The sequence below is a fragment of the Zalophus californianus genome, chromosome 1, assembly GCF_009762305.2.
Source record: "Zalophus californianus isolate mZalCal1 chromosome 1, mZalCal1.pri.v2, whole genome shotgun sequence".
NCBI lineage: Eukaryota > Metazoa > Chordata > Mammalia > Carnivora > Otariidae > Zalophus > Zalophus californianus.
In genome coordinates this window covers 12,232,604-12,250,584 of record NC_045595.1, presented here as the reverse complement: position 1 = coordinate 12,250,584, position 17,981 = coordinate 12,232,604, and the positions used below count along the sequence as shown (strand labels likewise).

General features: G+C 51.2%; 1 protein-coding gene across 2 annotated transcripts in view; it reads right to left on the bottom strand.

Moving 5' to 3' along the window:
* AP1M1 (adaptor related protein complex 1 subunit mu 1) overlaps positions 1-16,145 on the bottom strand; it is a 29,059-nt gene extending 12,914 nt beyond the window's left edge. For both annotated transcript variants that reach the window (XM_027584565.2, XM_027584566.2), the window contains exons 1-5: positions 15,979-16,145; positions 10,278-10,434; positions 8,184-8,251; positions 6,416-6,546; positions 5,291-5,438 (exon numbers count right to left, since the gene is read on the bottom strand). In XM_027584565.2, coding sequence (XP_027440366.1) covers positions 5,291-5,438; positions 6,416-6,546; positions 8,184-8,251; positions 10,278-10,434; positions 15,979-16,020 — 546 coding nt within the window. In that variant the 5' untranslated portion in view covers positions 16,021-16,145. The remainder of the gene's footprint in view (positions 1-5,290; positions 5,439-6,415; positions 6,547-8,183; positions 8,252-10,277; positions 10,435-15,978) is intronic.
* Between the last annotated feature and the right edge of the window lie 1,836 nt (positions 16,146-17,981).

The window sequence follows — 17,981 nt, the reverse complement described above, 5'->3', positions numbered from 1 at the left end:
AGTCAGGAAATCAAGGGAAAGCAACTTAAGTGGCAAATGTCTCGGTTACGTGGAAGACTGTTATTCTTCCCCTCTTGATTGCTTTCAAGTATGTCTGAGAATTGAAAGCAAAAATCTTAACACTGTCTGGGGCACCTGGGTGGCTCAGTCAGTTAAGTGTCTTCCTTTGGCTCAAGTCATGATCTCAGGCTCCCTGCTCAGTGGGGAGTCTGCTTGTTCCTCTTCTTCTGCCCTTCCCCCCTGCTCATGCTCTCCCTCACTCTCTCACTCATGTTCTCTTGCTCTCTCAAATAAATCTTTTTAAAAAAGTCTTAACACTGTCTGATGTGGTTTCCAATGTATCTAGATGAATATATGGAACAACTCTAGCATCAAGAGGTAGGAAAGTTTCTGGAAGTTTCACTTCCAAGTGAAGTGATAAAATATTGATTCTAAGTAGATGATGAAAAGGTAAGTATGCATTTTATAGCAACAACTAGAAAAAACTATACAAAGAGATATAGTAATGACCACAATGAAGAAATGAAATGGAATGCTAAAAATATTCAAACAGACCATAGAAGGATAGGGAAGAAAAAAAAAAACCCAAAGGAATGAAAAATAGAGGGAACGAAAAGAAAACAAACAATACAATAGTAGACTTAATCTAACAAATTAATAGTTACTGTAAGTATAAATGCTCTAAACATAGCAATTGAAAGACAGAGACTCCCAGAACAGATTTTTAGAAATGACCCAGTTTGAGCACCGGGTAACGTATGGAAGTGTCAAATCACTATACTGTACACCTGAAACTAATATTACACTGTATGTTACCTTACTGGAGTTTAAATAAAACCCTTTTAAAAATGACCCAGTTATATGTTGTCTACAAGATATATGATATAGATAAGTTAAAAATAAAAGGACAGGGTGCCTGGCTGGCTCAGTCAGTAGAGTGTACTTTTGATCTCAGGGTTGAGAGTTTGAGCCCCCACATTGGGGATAGAGATTACTAAAAAACAAAATCTTTAAAAATAAAATAAAAGGATTAGAAAAAGAAGTAAAAGGATAGAAAGACATATAATGTGTAAACACTGATCAAAAGAATTCTAGAGTGACAATATTAATAGCAAAATAGACTTCAGAGCAAAAAAATTACCAGGGATAATGAGAGACATTATATAATGACAAAAGAAAGGGTCGGTTCACCAAGGAAACATAAGAATCCTAAATGTGCTTGCACCTATCAGCACAATGTCAAAATTTGCTAAGCAAAGACATTAATTTACAATTAACAGCTGGAGCTTTTAATACTCTGTCAATAATAGGTAGAACTAGTAGCCAGAAAATTAGCAAAAAAAGCTAGAAGAATTGAACAACATCACCAACCAAGAGGATTTAATTGGCATTTACAGAACACTCAACCCAACAATAGCAAAATATACATTTTTTTCAAGTGCATATGGAAAATTAACCAAGATAGATCATATGCTGGTTCATTAAAATAAACTTTAACAAATTTAAAGAATTGACATTTAAAAAGTATATTCTTAGATAATAATGCAATTAAATTAAAAATCAGTGACAATAACAGAAGTATCTGTGAACATTTAAAAATTAAACAACACACTTTTGTTAAATAATCCATGGGTCAAAAAGGAAGTCTCAAGGGAAATTTGAACTTTTTCTGAACAAAAATGAAAATTCAACATACCAATTACGGGATGCAGCTAAAGCATTACTTAGACATTAAAAGCACTAGATATTTATATTAGAAAAGAGGTTTCAAATCAGTATCTTCAGTTTCCAACTTAAGAAACTAGAAAAAGAAGAGCAAAATAAACCCAAATCACAGAGGAGAAAATACTAGTGCTAATAGCAGAAATCAATGAAATTGAAAACAGAAAAACAACAGAGAAAATCAATGAAAGCAAAAGCCAATTCTTGGTAAAGATCAATAAAATAGATGAAACTCTCACAAAACTGACAAAGAAAAAAGAAATATGACATAAATGGCCAATAACTGGAATGAAAGAGGGGACATCAGCATAGACCCTGCAGACATTAAAGAAACAATAAGGGAATACTATAAACGACACTATGCAGATAAACTCAATGACTCCTATGAAATGGACCAGCTTCTTAAAAACAACACACTACCAAAACTCACCTAAGATGAAAGAGAAAATCTGAATAATCCTATAAGAATTACAGGATTGAAATTTGTAGTTAAAAATATTCTGAAAAAGGGGTGCCTGGGTGGCTCAGTTGGTTAAGCATCCAATTCTCGATTTTGGCCCAGGTCCTGATGTCAGGGTGGTTAAGATCGAGCCCTGAGTCAGGCTCCACACCCAGTGTGGAGCCTGCTGAAGATTTTCTTTCCTTCTGCCCCTCCTCTCTCTTAAAAAAATTCTGAAAAAGATATCTCTAGGCTCAGATAGTTTCACAGGTGAATTCTACTAAATAGAATAAAAAATACACAATTTACGACACCTTCAAAAAATGAAATACTTAGTTATTACTTAGTTATAACTCTAAAAAAAGTATACATGGTAAAAACTACCAATGTTGATGAAAGAAATCAAAGATGACCTAACTAATCCAGCATTTGTGGATTCTGGGACTTAATATATTAAAGATATCAATTTTCTCCCACACTGATTAACAGAGTTATTTAATACAACACCCAGCAAAATTCCAGCAGGATCTTTTTGTAGATATAGATAAGCTGATTCTAAAATTTTGTACAAAGGAACTAAATAGCTAAAACAATTGTGAAAAAGGAAGAATGTTGGCAGGATCATATAATCTGAAATAAAGTTACAGTTATCAAGACAGTGAGGTATGGGCTAATGAACAGATATACAGATCAATGGAACAGAAGAGAGTCCAGAAATAGACTCACATGAACATGGCCAATTGCTTTTTGACAAAAATACAAAAGCAATTCAATGGAGAAAGGGATAGTTTTTTCAAAAAATGATATTGGAACACTGTTCTAGATGCAAAAACATTGCATATAAGCCTCCTACCTTGTATAAAACTTAACTCAAAACTGATCATGGATCTAAATGTAAAATTATAAAACTTTCTGAAGAAATTTAGGAGGATACCTATATGACCTTGGGTTTGGCAGTGAGTTCTCAGACATGGCACCAAAAGCACACAGACCAAAAAATCGATAATTGGACCTCCTCAAAATTAAAAACTTTTGTCCTGGGCGCCTGGGTGGCTCAGTCATTAAGCATCTGCCGTCGGCTCAGGTCATGATCCCAGGGTCCTGGGACTGAGCCCTGCATCGGGCTCCCTGCTCCGCAGGAAGGCTGCTTCTCCCTCTCCCACTCCCCCTGCTTGTGTTCCCTCTCTCGCTGTGTCTCTCTCTGTCAAATAAATAAATAAAATCTTTTTAAAAAACCCAGAAAACTTATGTCCTGTGAAAGACACTGCACCAAAAGAATGAAAAGACAAGTGATGGACTGGGAGAAAACATCTGCAAATCACGTATCTGATGAGAGACTTGTAACCAGGATATATAAAGAACTTTCAAAATCCAACAATCATAAAAAAAACCCCAGTTTAAAAATACTCAAAAGACACGAAAAGACACTTCTCCAAAGATGATCTATGGATGACAAAGAAGCACATGAAGAGGTGGTTATCATTAGTCATTAGGGAACTTACAAATTAAAGCCGTGATGAGCTAATACAACACGCTGATTAGGATGGCGAAAATCAAAACACTGATCAAGGATGTGGAGCAACCAGAACGCTCATCCACCGCTGGTGAAAAGGCAAAGATGGTGCAGCCACTCTGGAAAATGGTTTGGCAGTTTCTTATAAAGTTAAACATACACTTACCATATGACCCAGCAATCCCACTCTTGCGTATTTGCCCTAGAGAAATGGAAACTTCTGTCTGCACACAAACCTGTACGTGAAATGTTTACAGCAACTCTATTCACAACTGCCCAACACTGGAAACAACCCAACAGTCCTTCAATCAGTGAATGGATAAACAAGGTATGGTTCAGGATATAAAATAAATATAAGTAAATATAAGAAGAAATAAACTTTCGATAAAAACAGTAACTTGGATGAATCTCAAAGGCATTATGCTAAATAGAAAAAGCCAGACTCAAAAGGTCACATACTGTATGATTCCATTCATAGGACAATCTCAAAAAGACAACATTAGAGAAGTCCCCCCGCCGCCGCCCACCGTCCGTTATCTGCAGGAGATACATTCCAGGACCCCATGGACGCCTGAAGCCGCAGACAGTACCAAACCTTGTATATACTATGTTTTTTTCCTATACACATATATCTCTAATAAAGTTTAATTTATAAATGAGGCACAGTGAGAGATGAACATTGAACTAATAATAAAATGGGACAATTAGAACAATATAAGATATGTGAATGTGGTTTCTCTCTCTCTCTCTCTCTCAAAACATCTGATTTTACCAGACCCACCCTTCTTCTTGTAATGATGAGAAAGGACAAAATGCCCTCATGACAACACGAAGCGAGGTGAATGACATGGGCCTTGTGATGTAGCGTGAAGCTGCTGCTGACCTGACAACAGTCAGGAGGCGGACCGTCTGATTCCGGACCACGGTTGACTGGGGAAGAGAAACATTGGAGTATGGGGGGCTACTGGATAGTGATGGGGACCTGAGCGGTGGCTGCTGGGCAGGGGAGAGGCGGAAGGGTGGGACTACCAAGGGGTGGGCAGGAGGGAGATTTTAGAGGGGATGTGCATCCTGATTATATAGCAGTGGGCTCCAAAAATCTGTACATGTGCTAAAATTAACAGAAAAGAAGGTCAATTTTATTTAGTGATAATTTAAAAAATTACATCAAAGGAAAAAACAATGTGCACAAAACAGTCAAACAACACTAACGAAATAAGTTGTGGAAGAACCACATCTTATGCTCTTGGCTTTATAGAAAGACAGCACGTGTTTGTAAATGCACAGAATGGGGCCCAAAAGGATGATAATGAATCTTAAGTGAGGTGGTCTCTCTGAACATAGAGGCCTTTGCTTTCTGACTTCCCACCCTGCTTTAAACAGCAACAACTGCGATGTGCTTGCATTGATTCTAAGTAGAAACAAAAGCTAGTGAAGAGAAAACAGGCTCCCCAGCTGCAATGAGGGGCCTAAACTGAATCCTGCTGATCAGCTGTCACACAGAAAGTAAATGTCTCTCAGGGCCTTGCTAGTTGTAAAAGTCCAGTTGCTTTTATTTCAATCATGGAGAAGACAAAATTTCTCTAAAAGAAGAAAAGAAACGAAAGGAAGCCTACCAAGAGGTTGACGGACTCGATGACGTCCAAGAACACCTCGTTCTTCCGGTACTTGATGCCCTCAGACCGCCAGGACACTGCGTTGGTGACGGTGGCTGGAGGCCTTGGGGCCCCCGTTTCCAGCTTGTGGCCTTCCTGAGTGATGTACCTGTGGGACCACACCCAGGGTAAGGACCTGGGGCACCAACATTTTGAGAACAGCCCCTCCCTGTAGCAGGTTCTAGAAAAGGCAGGCTCTGGTTTCACCAGAGCTCTTTAATACAAGAATATCTTACGGGGCGCCTGGGTGGCTCAGTTGGTTAAGCAACTGCCTTCGGCTCAGGTCATGATCCTGGAGTCCCGGGATCGAGTCCCACATCGGGCTCCCTGCTCAGCAGGGAGTCTGCTTCTCCCTCTGACCCTCATGCTCTCTCTATATATATCTCATTCTCTCTCTCAAATAAATAAATAAAATCTTAAAAAAAAAAAAAAAGAATATCTTACGATACCCAAAAAGCCCCAACAAACTCAAGTTACAATGAGCGTAGAGCGTTCATTTTGCGGGGGGTGGGGGTCAGCAAGGAGACAGCACTGGCGAGGAAAACAGGAGTGGGCACGAACTGCTCTCCTGCTGGGCGGGCAGAGGGCACTGACCCCTGCGGTGAGGGGGAAGCTGGTGACCCCGATCCCACCTGGGGAACAACAGGCACGAGATGTGGGCCAGTGACATGGTTTCTCCGAGTGCCCCTCTGTGCCATGTAAAATGGGGAGCCGCGCCCCTCGCTCTGAAAGGAGTGAAGGTGAAGCACTCGCAACAGGGCCTGGTGCACAGGAGGGACCTGATCCACCCGCCCCGGTGTGGAGGGCAGGGCAGGACTGCCGAGAAGAATGCGTGTCATGTATGACAGTGAAGACAAAGGTAGGTGACTCCCTAATGACAAGGCACTTAGCGCACCACCTGGCACCAGGGACCTGCTCGTGCTTGTGGGGACACTGAGCGGCCAAGATTCTACAACCGCCCAGGGACAGCTGGAGACGGGGTGGCGGCCCCCAACATGAAGGCACATTCACTTCCTCCTGTCTCCACACCTGACCACATAAACGATGCGATGTTGCCAGGCCTGGGTCCCCGCCCTGCCCACTCACTCCTGCAGGATCTTGCTGTCGGTGGTCTGGGGGTAGCCGAAGTCCATGAGCTCGTCCAGCAGCTCGTAGATGATGACAAAGTTGTCACGGATGCTCTCCTCCTCTAGCTCTTTGAAGTACTCTGAAAACACCTGTGGTGAGGGCCGTGGGGGCAGCGATGGGGTGAGACGGGGCCAAGGAAGGGGGGACGCCCACACAAAGCCACATGCCCTTTATGCCCACAAGCTGCAGCTGCCCATGTGCGAACCGTGGCGACGTGCCACACGCCAGGCCTCAGGCTCGGAGACCGTGGGCGGAAGGACAACCCTGGCTGCCTGAGCAGCAGGAAGCAGGCTGCGGGTGGGGCAGGCATCCTCGGGGGGGATGGGGGGGCCTGGGCAGAAGCCCTGCATCTCTACCCCTGTGGGTTCCCTCTCCTCTCCTCCCTGATGGTCCCCCCTCCCCAGGTCTAGGGCCCCATCAGAGCTTCTCTTTAATCCCCACTGTTAACTGTCACCCTTTGCCTCTGAGTCACAAGTGACTCAGGTGAGGGAAAAGAGCCACTGGGGTCAGAACAAGCGGTTCTTCCAGACTCTTCCAACTCCCCTGAGCTGTGGACACATGCCCCCCCCCCCCTCCAGTTCAACAGAAAATTAGGAGGATCAAAGAAGGGAAAGGAGAAAAGTTTCATTAGCACCAACCCTGAAGGAAAGTCACCGAGGCAAAAAGGAAATGCCAAATGCTGCAGGGAGGAGAACCTTCCTCCTTCCCCCTTTCCCCATCTCTGGTCCGTGGATGTCCCTCTGCACTCTGGCACCAGCCGCTGGGCCTCTATTCGGAAGTCACTCCTGTGATGGCGCCACTGCTCTGGCACGAAGGCTACTCCTCAGCCCAGACTCAGGGCTCCCCAGGGGGACACATGCTCTCCTGCCCACTGCCCAGACCAACCTATTTCCCATTGTCCAGCACAGTGGCTCCTGAACTAGCTGCACGTGGCACCACCTGAGGACAACAGCTCTCCTGCGCCCACCCCAAGCCTCCTGGGTCCGATTCTCCACTTTCTTCAACCCCACAGCCCCTGCTCCAGCCAGGCCCCTCCATTTCTCCTCTGGAAGCCCACAGCAACCTCCTCACTGGCCTCCCTGTCGCCTTCAAGTTTTTCCTCCACTTAGCAACCAGCCCGACAATCTCAACTCCAGTCAGGTCTCGTCAGTCTCCTGCTTAAAGTTCCCCACCATCTCTCATCAGGCTTGGAATGAAATCCGAATTCCTCACTAGGCCCTGTGCGTCCCCGACCCCACAGTCCAGCCCCGCCCACCTTGCTGACCTCAGCCCCTCACCGTCCTGAGCACACTGGCCAGCCTGATGGTCCCTGACCGTACCATACCACACGCCCTCCTGCCTCAGGGCCTTTGCATGTGCTGCTCTCACTGCCTCCCCATCTCTGAGCAGAATTTGGTTCTGCCCTCCTCCTGGCTAGCCTACCTCCCTAAGCTCTGACTCTCAGCTGGCCCCCTGCCACCCTCCCACAGCCAGTTGTGGGGCACAGCTGTCCCTCCTGGAGTCAGGGCGCACTGACCCGCCCTGAGCTCCGCCTCTTGTTCACTTTCCCCTCCTCACCATGTCAAAGGGACACCGAAGGCCATAAAAATCCCACAAACGGGGCAGCTGGAGCTCCCCCTTCCCATTTCCTGGGGTTCTAGCCCCAGAACTCCCTGGGAGGCTGCAGCTCTCGGGTGGCTGGTGGGCGGAGGCCCACAGCAGAGAGGGGGACTGTGACTCAACTCACCTGTACCACCTTATAAAGGAAGGAGAACACCAGCGACACACACGCGTTCTTCTTGGATGTGGCAACCACTGCATGGCGGCCCCAGTTAAGGAGTGTTCAGAGGCCTGGGCTGCTGCCTCGTAGACCCCGATTCACTGCAGGTCTTGGGAGGACGCCCACGGCCACTCTGGGCTCAGAACGTCCCTCAACCCAACCCCCAGCCATTCACTTGGCCTTCAGGGGGTTACTGAGCTTATGGTCTGAGCCAGGCCTGAGACACTGCAGTCACCAGACGTGGCCCAGCCCCAGGGGAGTCCTCCATGACAGAGAGGCAGCAGGGGACACAGAGAACCCACCCCAGCCACTGGCTTGGGGGTGAGGGGTTGCCCTGAGGAGGTGGTAATCTGAGCTGAGAGCCAAAGCCCAGCATGGTGGTAAGGGTACACCTTGGGTGGGGTGAACAGCCCAGGGTGGGGAGGCAGCGCGGCTCTTTCTGGGAGCAGAAAGCAGGACCACAGTTGGTCCTTCCCCAAAAACCAATGGCTTATGTGATACCGCTGCCCAGCCAGGCTCCAGCAGGAGCAGCTGGGGCTAACGCTGGCTCGAGCCCTTCCTGCAAGCCCTGGCTCCTAAAGCAAACTTTTTTAATACAATCTCCATTTTCTTACTTGTTTGATGGGGGCATGACAGTGGATTCATCAAGGTGATGTGTGTAAAGTGTGTGGTACAGACTCTCCCTCCCACATAGGGAAGGGTCAGCATGTGCTGGGCACTTCCTGCTTCTTTCCCTAAAGAGCCTCAAGCTACCTTGAGGAGGTAGGCTGGGTCCTCCACTGCCGGTCCATGTGCTGTGCCCTGGACGTGCCCATTCATGACACGCCTGTGCCACCTGGACCCTGGGGCTGAGCTGGGAGCTCCAGGGGAAAGGGATGGCAGGGCCCATGTCCACCTCACTTCCTGCCTTAGAGCAGGGACCCAGGAAACGGATGCTGGGCCAGTCAAAGGAGTGCTGGCCTCCCTCCTCCTGCCTGGGACCACATGCCCTTCAGGTGCTTTCTAAGGAGGGACAGTAGGCCCTCAAGGCTGGGCCCTGCTGGAAACTGTCACCCGACAGTGGAACGAGGGAGCAGGAAGAGGGTGTTGGGCAGCAGAACCCAGAGAGGTGAGGCACTGCCGTGTCTTCCCTGGCTGCCCACACATGAAACCGGGGCCCAGCTGGAAACTGGTCAGACAGCTCCTGCTGAGCTCACACCACCGCCACCTCCACACCTGGGCAGCCACCGCCCAGACCCAGGGCGGCTTCACAGATGGCTAACTCCTGGCTTACAGGCCGCCTGGGGTACTCTGTAGAGCTGCCCCCCAGGCCCTCCAGAGAGCAAGGGGAAGGAGAAACAGAGGCTGCAGGAGCTGGACCTCAGGGGGCCAGACGAGGGTCACAGGCCAGCACCCTCGCTGTAATGTGCACACGAGGCACTAGCGATGGGCACGTTAACGTGCACACTCTAACCCCAGCCTCGTCGCTCCCTCCCCGTACCCGCTCCTGTTCCCTGCAGTCTGGCCTCTGCACTGCAGCCAGACACCTTCAGCAAACGCAAATCTGGCTTTGTGTCACCCCTCTGCCTACAACCCTCCAAGGGCTTCCCATCAAAGGTGATATCCTAGGAGACCCCTCAGAGCTGCTGACCACTTGGGCCTCACCCCCACCACATGCCCCCTCTCCAGTGCTCTAGCCACCCCTACTGCAACTTCCAGAATGAGCCTCGCTTTCCCTCTGCAAAGCTTCTGTCTGGGCCTATCGTTCCTCGTGTCTGCCTACCGCTCTGGAGAGTGGACACCTGGTCTTCCTGAGGTCTCCTCCAGATGTCACCTCCTCAGGGAACCCTTCCTGGATCCCCAGACTAGATGAGGTCCCCTGCCGTACCCTCTCCTCTCCTAGCAGCCATCACATGTGCTCCTGTGTGTTCCCCGCTCATCCCCTCAGGCCGCAGGGAGCTCCGGGAGGGGGTGCCCGAGCCAGCCCCAGGGCCAGGCGAGGCCGGGTACTGGAAGCTCTCGGTTGCCCACGTGTGTGCGTGCACACAGGAGGCCCCTGGGAGCTCCCCTGCAAAGGGATACGATACAGATTGTTGTGCTTGATCCACATGAAGCGGACTCCCCCGTGGGCCAGGATGGGCGACAGCATCCCTTCCTCCTCCTTCTCCATCAGGATAGGCATGAAGTGCTCCACCTCTGACATGTCCACATCGCCGCGGTAATTCCGGCAGATGAGCACCTGGGCCGGGAAGGGGGGGGGGGGGAGGGGATGACACTGCTTTCACTGCGAGCCCCACAAGCCAGGTGCTGGGGTGGGGAGGTGAGAACACCAACCTCCCTCACCGCAGGGACCCTAGTCACACCCCTGTCCGTCAGAGACTCCAGGCCATGCTGATCTCTGTCCCCCAGGGAATTCCTCAAGGAGAGCATTTCCCAAAGTGAACTCCACAGGGGCCAACCAGGTGCTCTGCAGGGGAGGGGAATATGGTGCAACGGTCCAGGACCGAGTCAACTGGGAGATGCCAGGTTAAAACAACTTCCTGTAGGCTCTCGCTGCAGACCTTCCCAGAGCCTTTCCTATGCTAATGTACCCCACTTTTCTGCCTGTGTCAGGGTGCCCATTCAGGGGACACTGCTGAGTGTTCACATCCACCAGAACCCACTGAGACCTGAGGAGAAGCTCCTCCTAGGGCTGCTGCTTCTTTCTCACTCTTTCATAGCCTGTGGGTTAGGACTCGCAGCATCTGGAACCCTCGTGCACTGCTCCTGGAGACTTAACATGGGACAAGCACTTTGGTAAAGTCTGGCAGGCTCTCACACAGGTAAACCTAGCTTAAGACCCAGCCATTCCTCTCTTAGGGAAAGTATTTACCCAAGAGAAACGAAACCGTACATCCATGTGAAGACCCGTATCCACTGCAGCTTTACTGTACATAGATCGGGCTGGAGGGAGAGCCAATGTCCTCCAACAGGTGAACGGAAACAAGAACTGTGTCCATCCACAGCCCAGAAGGCTCCTCAGCCACGAGAAGGAGTGACTACTGACTCGGGCGGCAGCACAAGGGCCTCCCAGGACCACCGGGCCAGGTGAGCGACCAGACAACGGACAGCATATCCGGTCTCATGGGATTCCACTTACAGAAAGCCCTCGGAAGTGGTGACAGAAAGCACGTCAGTGGCAGCCTGGGGACGGGCTGGACACAAGGGGTGCGAGGAAGCCTCAGGGGGTGATGGAGTGTGTGTGTACGGCTTCCTGGGTTTACACAGTGACTGGACTCATCAAAGAAATGCAGTCTGGTCCACGTAAGCGACCCCCCCGAAGGGACAAGGAGGTGGCCGAGGCTCTGCCAGGCTGCGAGAGGCTCTATGTGGAGACACGGCCTAGAGCCGCTCCCATGAGCCTGGGGGGACAGCCGCTGCAGGACTCAGCCCTGAGCTGAGCGGGGCCCTGCAGAGCTGACCGTGCTGTGCGGCGCCGGCCTCAGAACCTGCAGTTCCACAAAATACACTGTCTTTGTTGTTTCAAGCCAGGACAGAGAGAGAATCGGAGAGAAAGCGTCAAAATGAGAACCTCTTTCCTAGTTTCCCTTTCCTGGTCTATGTCCTCTTCCTGCTGAGGTCCAGAAGGCCTTAGGGACCCAGCACCCAGCGGGTGAGCTGATGGGCACATGGGCCAGGCCTGGGCTAAGGGACTCCCGTGCGCCCTGTCATATACTCCTTGCCGGGAATACATACCGGCCCTGCCACGAGGCGGGACTGTTACTCTGAGAGAGATGCACGGTGGTGTCCAGAAAACTGGCACCACCTGCCCGAGATCACACAGCCAGCAAAGGTGAGTCCAGATTCTAACCAGTTCTCACCGCCTGCATGGCCCCTTCTTCTCCCTAAACTGCTTTCCTGGGCTTCCCAAGGCCCATCTTCTTCCCCAGGTATACAGCTCCGGGGGCTGTAGCTGGCAGGGAGCCCCAAGCCCCCAGAATGCTCAAAGGAAAGAGCAGAGAGCAACTTCCCTTGCTCACTTCCATCACCAGGGCTGCAAAGAGGCCAGCTCATCCAACAAGCAGGCACTGGGCGCCCTCTACCGCACACCATGCTGAGCCTGGGGCCACAGAGGTGACCAAAACAGAGTCCCTACACTGGGGCGCTTGCTTAGGAGGAACTGAGAGCCTCCCGAGGGTGTGACCTTCAAACTGAGGCCCGAGGGGACAGGGCGGATAGAGGCAGAGGGACCAGGGTGGCTGGAGCCATGGGGTAGAGTCAGGGGTGCAGCCCACGGTGGGACCTGGGAGCACGGGTCAGGTGGAGTGAGGACAACCTCAGAGCCTGGGCTGCACGTCCCAGATGAGAGGACAAAGGCAGGAGACAGGACAGATTGAAGGGAGGCAGGCAATGTTGAGGTGACAAACCCCGACCCTTATGGTTGCTCTTGACCCCCACAATTCCTTCCCCACAAAAAAGCGAGAGGGGTCTTCTTAAGAACTCAAGACTGGGATTCTCCATGCTGAAACTGCTGTCTTCCCCAGTCTCCCCTCGTGCTGAAAACAAACTGCAAGTTGAACCTCATGGCAAACTGATTCTTCATGGCCCCGCCAATGCCTCTCTGTCCATCTGGCCCCCACGCTCACCCCCAGGTCACCCTATTCCAGCCATCCCGGTCCCCTAGCCGCTCTCTGAACCATCCACATCTATTCCTGCCTCGAGGCCTTTGCACTTGCAGTTCCCTCTGCCCAGAATGCCCTGGCCTCTGCTAATTTCTCAAGCCTCACCTCAGGTGGCACCTCCTCTAAGTCTTCCTTGCTTGCCCTGCCAAAGAGATCGTGTTTTGTCCCTCCTTACCCCAACTCCACTTTTCCTTCACTGCCCAGAACACTGCTGCACTATAATTTCTATCCTCTTTTATGGTCTGTCCCTTTTGCCAGAGTCTAAGACTCCCTGAGAACGATGACCACTTCCATCTTGTTCACGACCGTGTCCCAGCACCCACAACAGAGCCTGATGCCAGTGGGTGCTCAGCGAATGTCTGTGGAGTGAACATGGGCATGAGGAGAGAAAGGAGGCGGGGATAATGCCCAGGTCTCCAAATGAGGGCAGTCCCATGGACAGTGGTGTCACTCACTGAGATGGGGAGAGAGCAGGTATGGGGTGGCAGCAAGTTCCTTTTGGGAAATGCCAGGTTTGTGGTGGCTGTGGGACCTCCGAGGTATCCCAGAGAACAGTGGATCTCCAGATAAGTACCTGGACTGCGGTACAAACTTGAGTCACTGGCACACGGACGAGGGTCAAAGGCTGTCCAAGGAGAAGGACAGTGCGGATGGATTCCTAGGCCTGAGCAGGAGGAGTCAACATCCAAGGGAAGCGGCCAGGAGACGGTGACAGAAAGGGGCAAAACAAGAGGGAGTAGCAACTCGGAGGCCAATGGGAGCCCACTGGGGAGTATGGTAGTGGTGTTAGAAGCTGCAGAGAAACAAGAAAGATAAAGGCAAAGAAGTAACCATGAGGGCTTTCTAGCAGCTAAATGTGGCTGGTTTCCTTGGTGATCAGAGGTTCTGGCTGGCAGACAGACGTGTGGTCATGAATTTCTTAATGTGCCATTACCTTACTTTTTATTAAATATAGTCTGCACAAAAGGTCCTTTTAAAACCTGAGGTCCATGTGGAATGGAGTAATAAATAGCACGATAGTTGCTGAGGACCGGAGGCAAGTCCATGACTGCCCTGGGAGCTTCCCGAAAGGCAGGTCTGGTCATGCTCCTCCCAGGCTACAATTTCCTCTGGTGGCTCCTCCTTCTTGGGATCAGACTGGTCCCCTCTGTTCCTCATTCCCATCTGGACATCCTCAACCACCCATGGCCCTGCTGGTGCCATCCTCCAGGCTCCAGTGTTACCCGGGTCTTCTGGCCCACCAGCCCCAGCAGGCTGCCCCTGACCCCTCAGGCCAACTGCGATGCCTCCTCGTCCACCTGACTGTCACCTGGTCCCAGCTCTGGCACCTCCCTCCTCCAGGAGGCCTTCCGTAACCACCTCTCCTTCTGCAACCAAAACTGAGGTTGGCATTCATACTACGTGGGGCTGTGTCCATGCCCTTGCAAGCTACCTAGATCTGACCATTTGGATCCATCAGCTTCTGTGTGTCTCCCGTGCTAGAACCGGAGGCCCTAGACGGGATTAACAAGGACTGTGGGCCATAGGTGGTGCTAGCCTGTCTCAAACATCTGCTCAGAGAGTTTGCACAATAACACCATAACCAGCCTGCGTGAGCAGTGAGGAAAACAAGGTTCAGAGAAGAGAAGGTACTTGCCTCAGGTCACACAGCTGCGCAGCAGAGATGGGTTCTGAACTCAGCCCTAACTGCATAGTCATGATAAGAGTAGGCACTGGGCTTGGTGCATGCTAGGTGCTCATGAATTGTTTGCTGAAGGAATGAGAGATCTGAGATAAGGCAGCCTTTGGGAATTCGGGACACCGTGTCCAGTGTGGAAGGAAGAACACATGCTACGAGGACTCTGGGAACACTGCACCCACCTGGCCCCTGGTGTGCCCTGTATCTTCCCTTGCCTGAGGGCTGGGGAAGGGAGTCCAGCACTGGGCCTCACTAGCTGTTGACTTTGGGTGGCATCCAGGGCAGGCGACCCACTCAAGGGACTCTCAGAAAGTACTAGAGCAGGGTACTCTGGGAGGGGGGCAGGAAGGGACAGCCACTTCACCTCTTCACTCCCCACTGCTTCTGAGCTAACTCCTGCCTGCCCCCCTGGGCCCGAGGCCCACCTCTCTTCCAGTGATCCATGCGGGACTTGTATAGCATTGCTGGTACTGTTCCTGTTACTTCCAGATGCAAGAGGCCAATACTCACTTGCCTTCTAGCCAGGACAGACTTGGGGGAAGGCTGCAGCCCACCTGGAAAGGCTTTGAAATCCCTCCTTTAAGAAGTTTTCCCAGAGTCCCCTGGGAATGGCACCTGGGTCCTAGTCATGTGCAACTCTTCCTTCAGGTCTCTGCCAGATTTGTCACTCCCTCCCGGAAGCCCTCCTTGACCCCGAGCCCAGGCATAGTCTCCTATTACATTCTCACTGCTTCATCATGGCAACTGACATAGATGTGTGCTTTCTATCAGTGTCCCTTTCTCCCACCAGACTGTGAGCTCCAGGACTCCGATTTTGCTCACCAAAGGCAGCCCAAGCCTAAGCACCCCCTACGGGTGCTCCCCAAATATCAGCTGATTCCTAGACCGGCCATTCTGTGGCCGGTGTGACCTTGGGCAGGTTGCGCGCCTCTCTGTGCCTCAGTTTCTCCCTCTGTAAAATGGCCCTCCCACCACACGCGTCACTTAATCCTGGAATCCATGCGGGGACTGGCAAAGAGAAATCTCCAGATAAAGAGGGCGGGACTGGCCCGAGGGCACACTGTCCCCGACACGCCTCACCACCTCTGGCCAAGGGTCGCACAGTCCCTGAGCGCCTGTCCTGGCTTCGAAACCGGCTGCGGCCCGCCCTCCCCGCTGCCTCAGGTTCCCCGATGCCCCCACGAAGGCTTGAGCACCCGACCCACAGTGGGAGGAGAGCCGTGCAGCTGGGCGTGCCTAGCAACAGGGCGGGGCTCCCAGATCGAAGCCCCCGCCAGGTTACCTAGCAACAGGGTGGGGCCCTCAGGTGAGGCCGACCAGCCTCCCCACATAAGACTAGGGTGGGTCCCATTGGCGGGTTACTTTAGGAACAGGGTGGGTCCCCCCCAGAGGGCGAGGCCCCACCGGTTGCCTGGTAACGGGGAGGGTGGGGGGCCATATGTACCTTGCCCTTTAGGTCCAGCACGTAGACGGCGCTGGCGGACATGACGGCTGCGGGACGCCTCGGCAGCTGCCGAGGGCGGCGGCGACGGCGGGGACTGCCGGGCGTTGAGCAAGGCCGGGCGCGTCCCGCGACAGTTCGCCTCCACTTCCGGTCCGGGGAGCCGCGCGCGGACCGTTATGTCCGGTCGGGGAGGGGCTGCCAGAAAGGCGCAGGCGCGAGGCGGAGTGCGCGCAGGCGCAGTACACCCGATGTGACCTTATTTCCCGCTCCTGCCTCAAGCATCCGGAAGTAAGGCCCGGAGGGGCGGGGCCGACTGACGCCAGGCACTCTCCAGGTGCCAGGTGGGGCGAAGAGACCAGGGCAGCTGGAAAACCCCGCCCGGCCTCCGTGGGCCAAGTGAGGTGACATACAGGTGGTAGAACCCACCTTGGGCCCAGTCCCAGGAAACTCATAGTCTGGTGGGGGTTCCAGGAACAAATATAGTCACTAATTATTATACACTTTATAGGGGAAGGGAAGGTGGTGGTTACTTGGAAAGAGGCCAAACTCTCTGAATGGCCCTCAAGCCTTACCAACAAGTCACTACTTGTTACCTGTCAGTGCCTATTTATGATCTGAAAACCATGCCCCGCCGAACCTCGTTGAAAAGCACTTCTCTCATTCCCGTAGGTAGTGACCGCAGTGGGTGATGCACATTGTGCCCCCTGATCCATCAGTTGAGTATCTCACTGCCTTTATGAACACTCAGGCTGTGGAGATATGCCTGCATTTTGTCCTAGTGAACCATCACAGCGCTCTGGGGACCCCAACCCTGCAGCATCAGGACCATTTTACTCAGGCTGCCTGCCTCTGACTTTTGATCTTCCCTTCTATCTCCTTTGGGGTTTTGAAAGATGGCTTTTGCAATATATCCTCGGCTTAGGATAGAAATGAAGTGCAAGAAAATCCAGAGGAGAAAACTGGAGTATTTAAAGACAAGTAAATCCTGGGCTGGAAGCATTCTTTCACAAAACGTCTGGGAGAGTTTTTGACAATTGTCTTGTACAATACCCTATTATACCTAGCCTCATAGTTTGCCCCAAATACTTCAATATTTTAGGAAAACATGTCTTTTAAAAACTACAAAATTATACACTTCACAGGGAAAAAAAACAAACCCACGGAAATGCCAAAAAGTGTAAGAGAAAAAGAAAAACCACCCAGGAGAGGTGACCCCTCTCATTATGGAGCATTTCCTTTCAGCCTTGCTCTAGGCAATGTTTAGATGTTTAAAATCAGTATGGGGAGGGCAGGGCTGGGAGGAACAGATTGGACAAAAGTCTTTTGAAGAAACAAGACACCCAAGTGCCAAGAGCACCATCACAGTAAACACTGTTTACATAAATTACTCCATTCTCCATGCGTGGGGCGGGAGGGATTCAAATCACCGTCCTTGGCATTTACACTTAATACATAAGCCAGATTTGACCTCTGCACCATCTCAGAAAAGACCAGACCCATTGCAGTAGACCAGGGTTTCTCAAACTTTACTGCCTGTTAGGGTCATCTGAGCTCTGGGGAAAATCTCAGGGACTGAACCCCACCCCAGGCAGCATCGGTGGTTCTTAATGCTCCCAGAAGAGTCTAACATCCATGAGAGTTCGAGAAACGTTGTGGTAGACTAACAGCGATGGCCTGAATCAACCATGTCTCCCGGTGTCCGCACCCATGGAGTTCTCTCCCTGACTGGGTTTGGCAATGTGACTTGTGTTGACCAATGGAATAGACTACACAGAGATTCTGAAGGAGTAGCTGTCACCTTAGCTGTTCTGGCCCCAGGCAACTTAACACAGCGACACAGGTGAGCTACACCACATGGCATAGAGCCAGCCAGCCCAGCAGTCGACCCACCGAAGAGAAATCCTGCTGTTTTAAGTCATTCGGCTTTAGATTGGGTAGGCAGAGAGATGGAGTATCTATCTTCCAGCATCCCGACAATGGCTTCTCACAGCATCCCATCATGC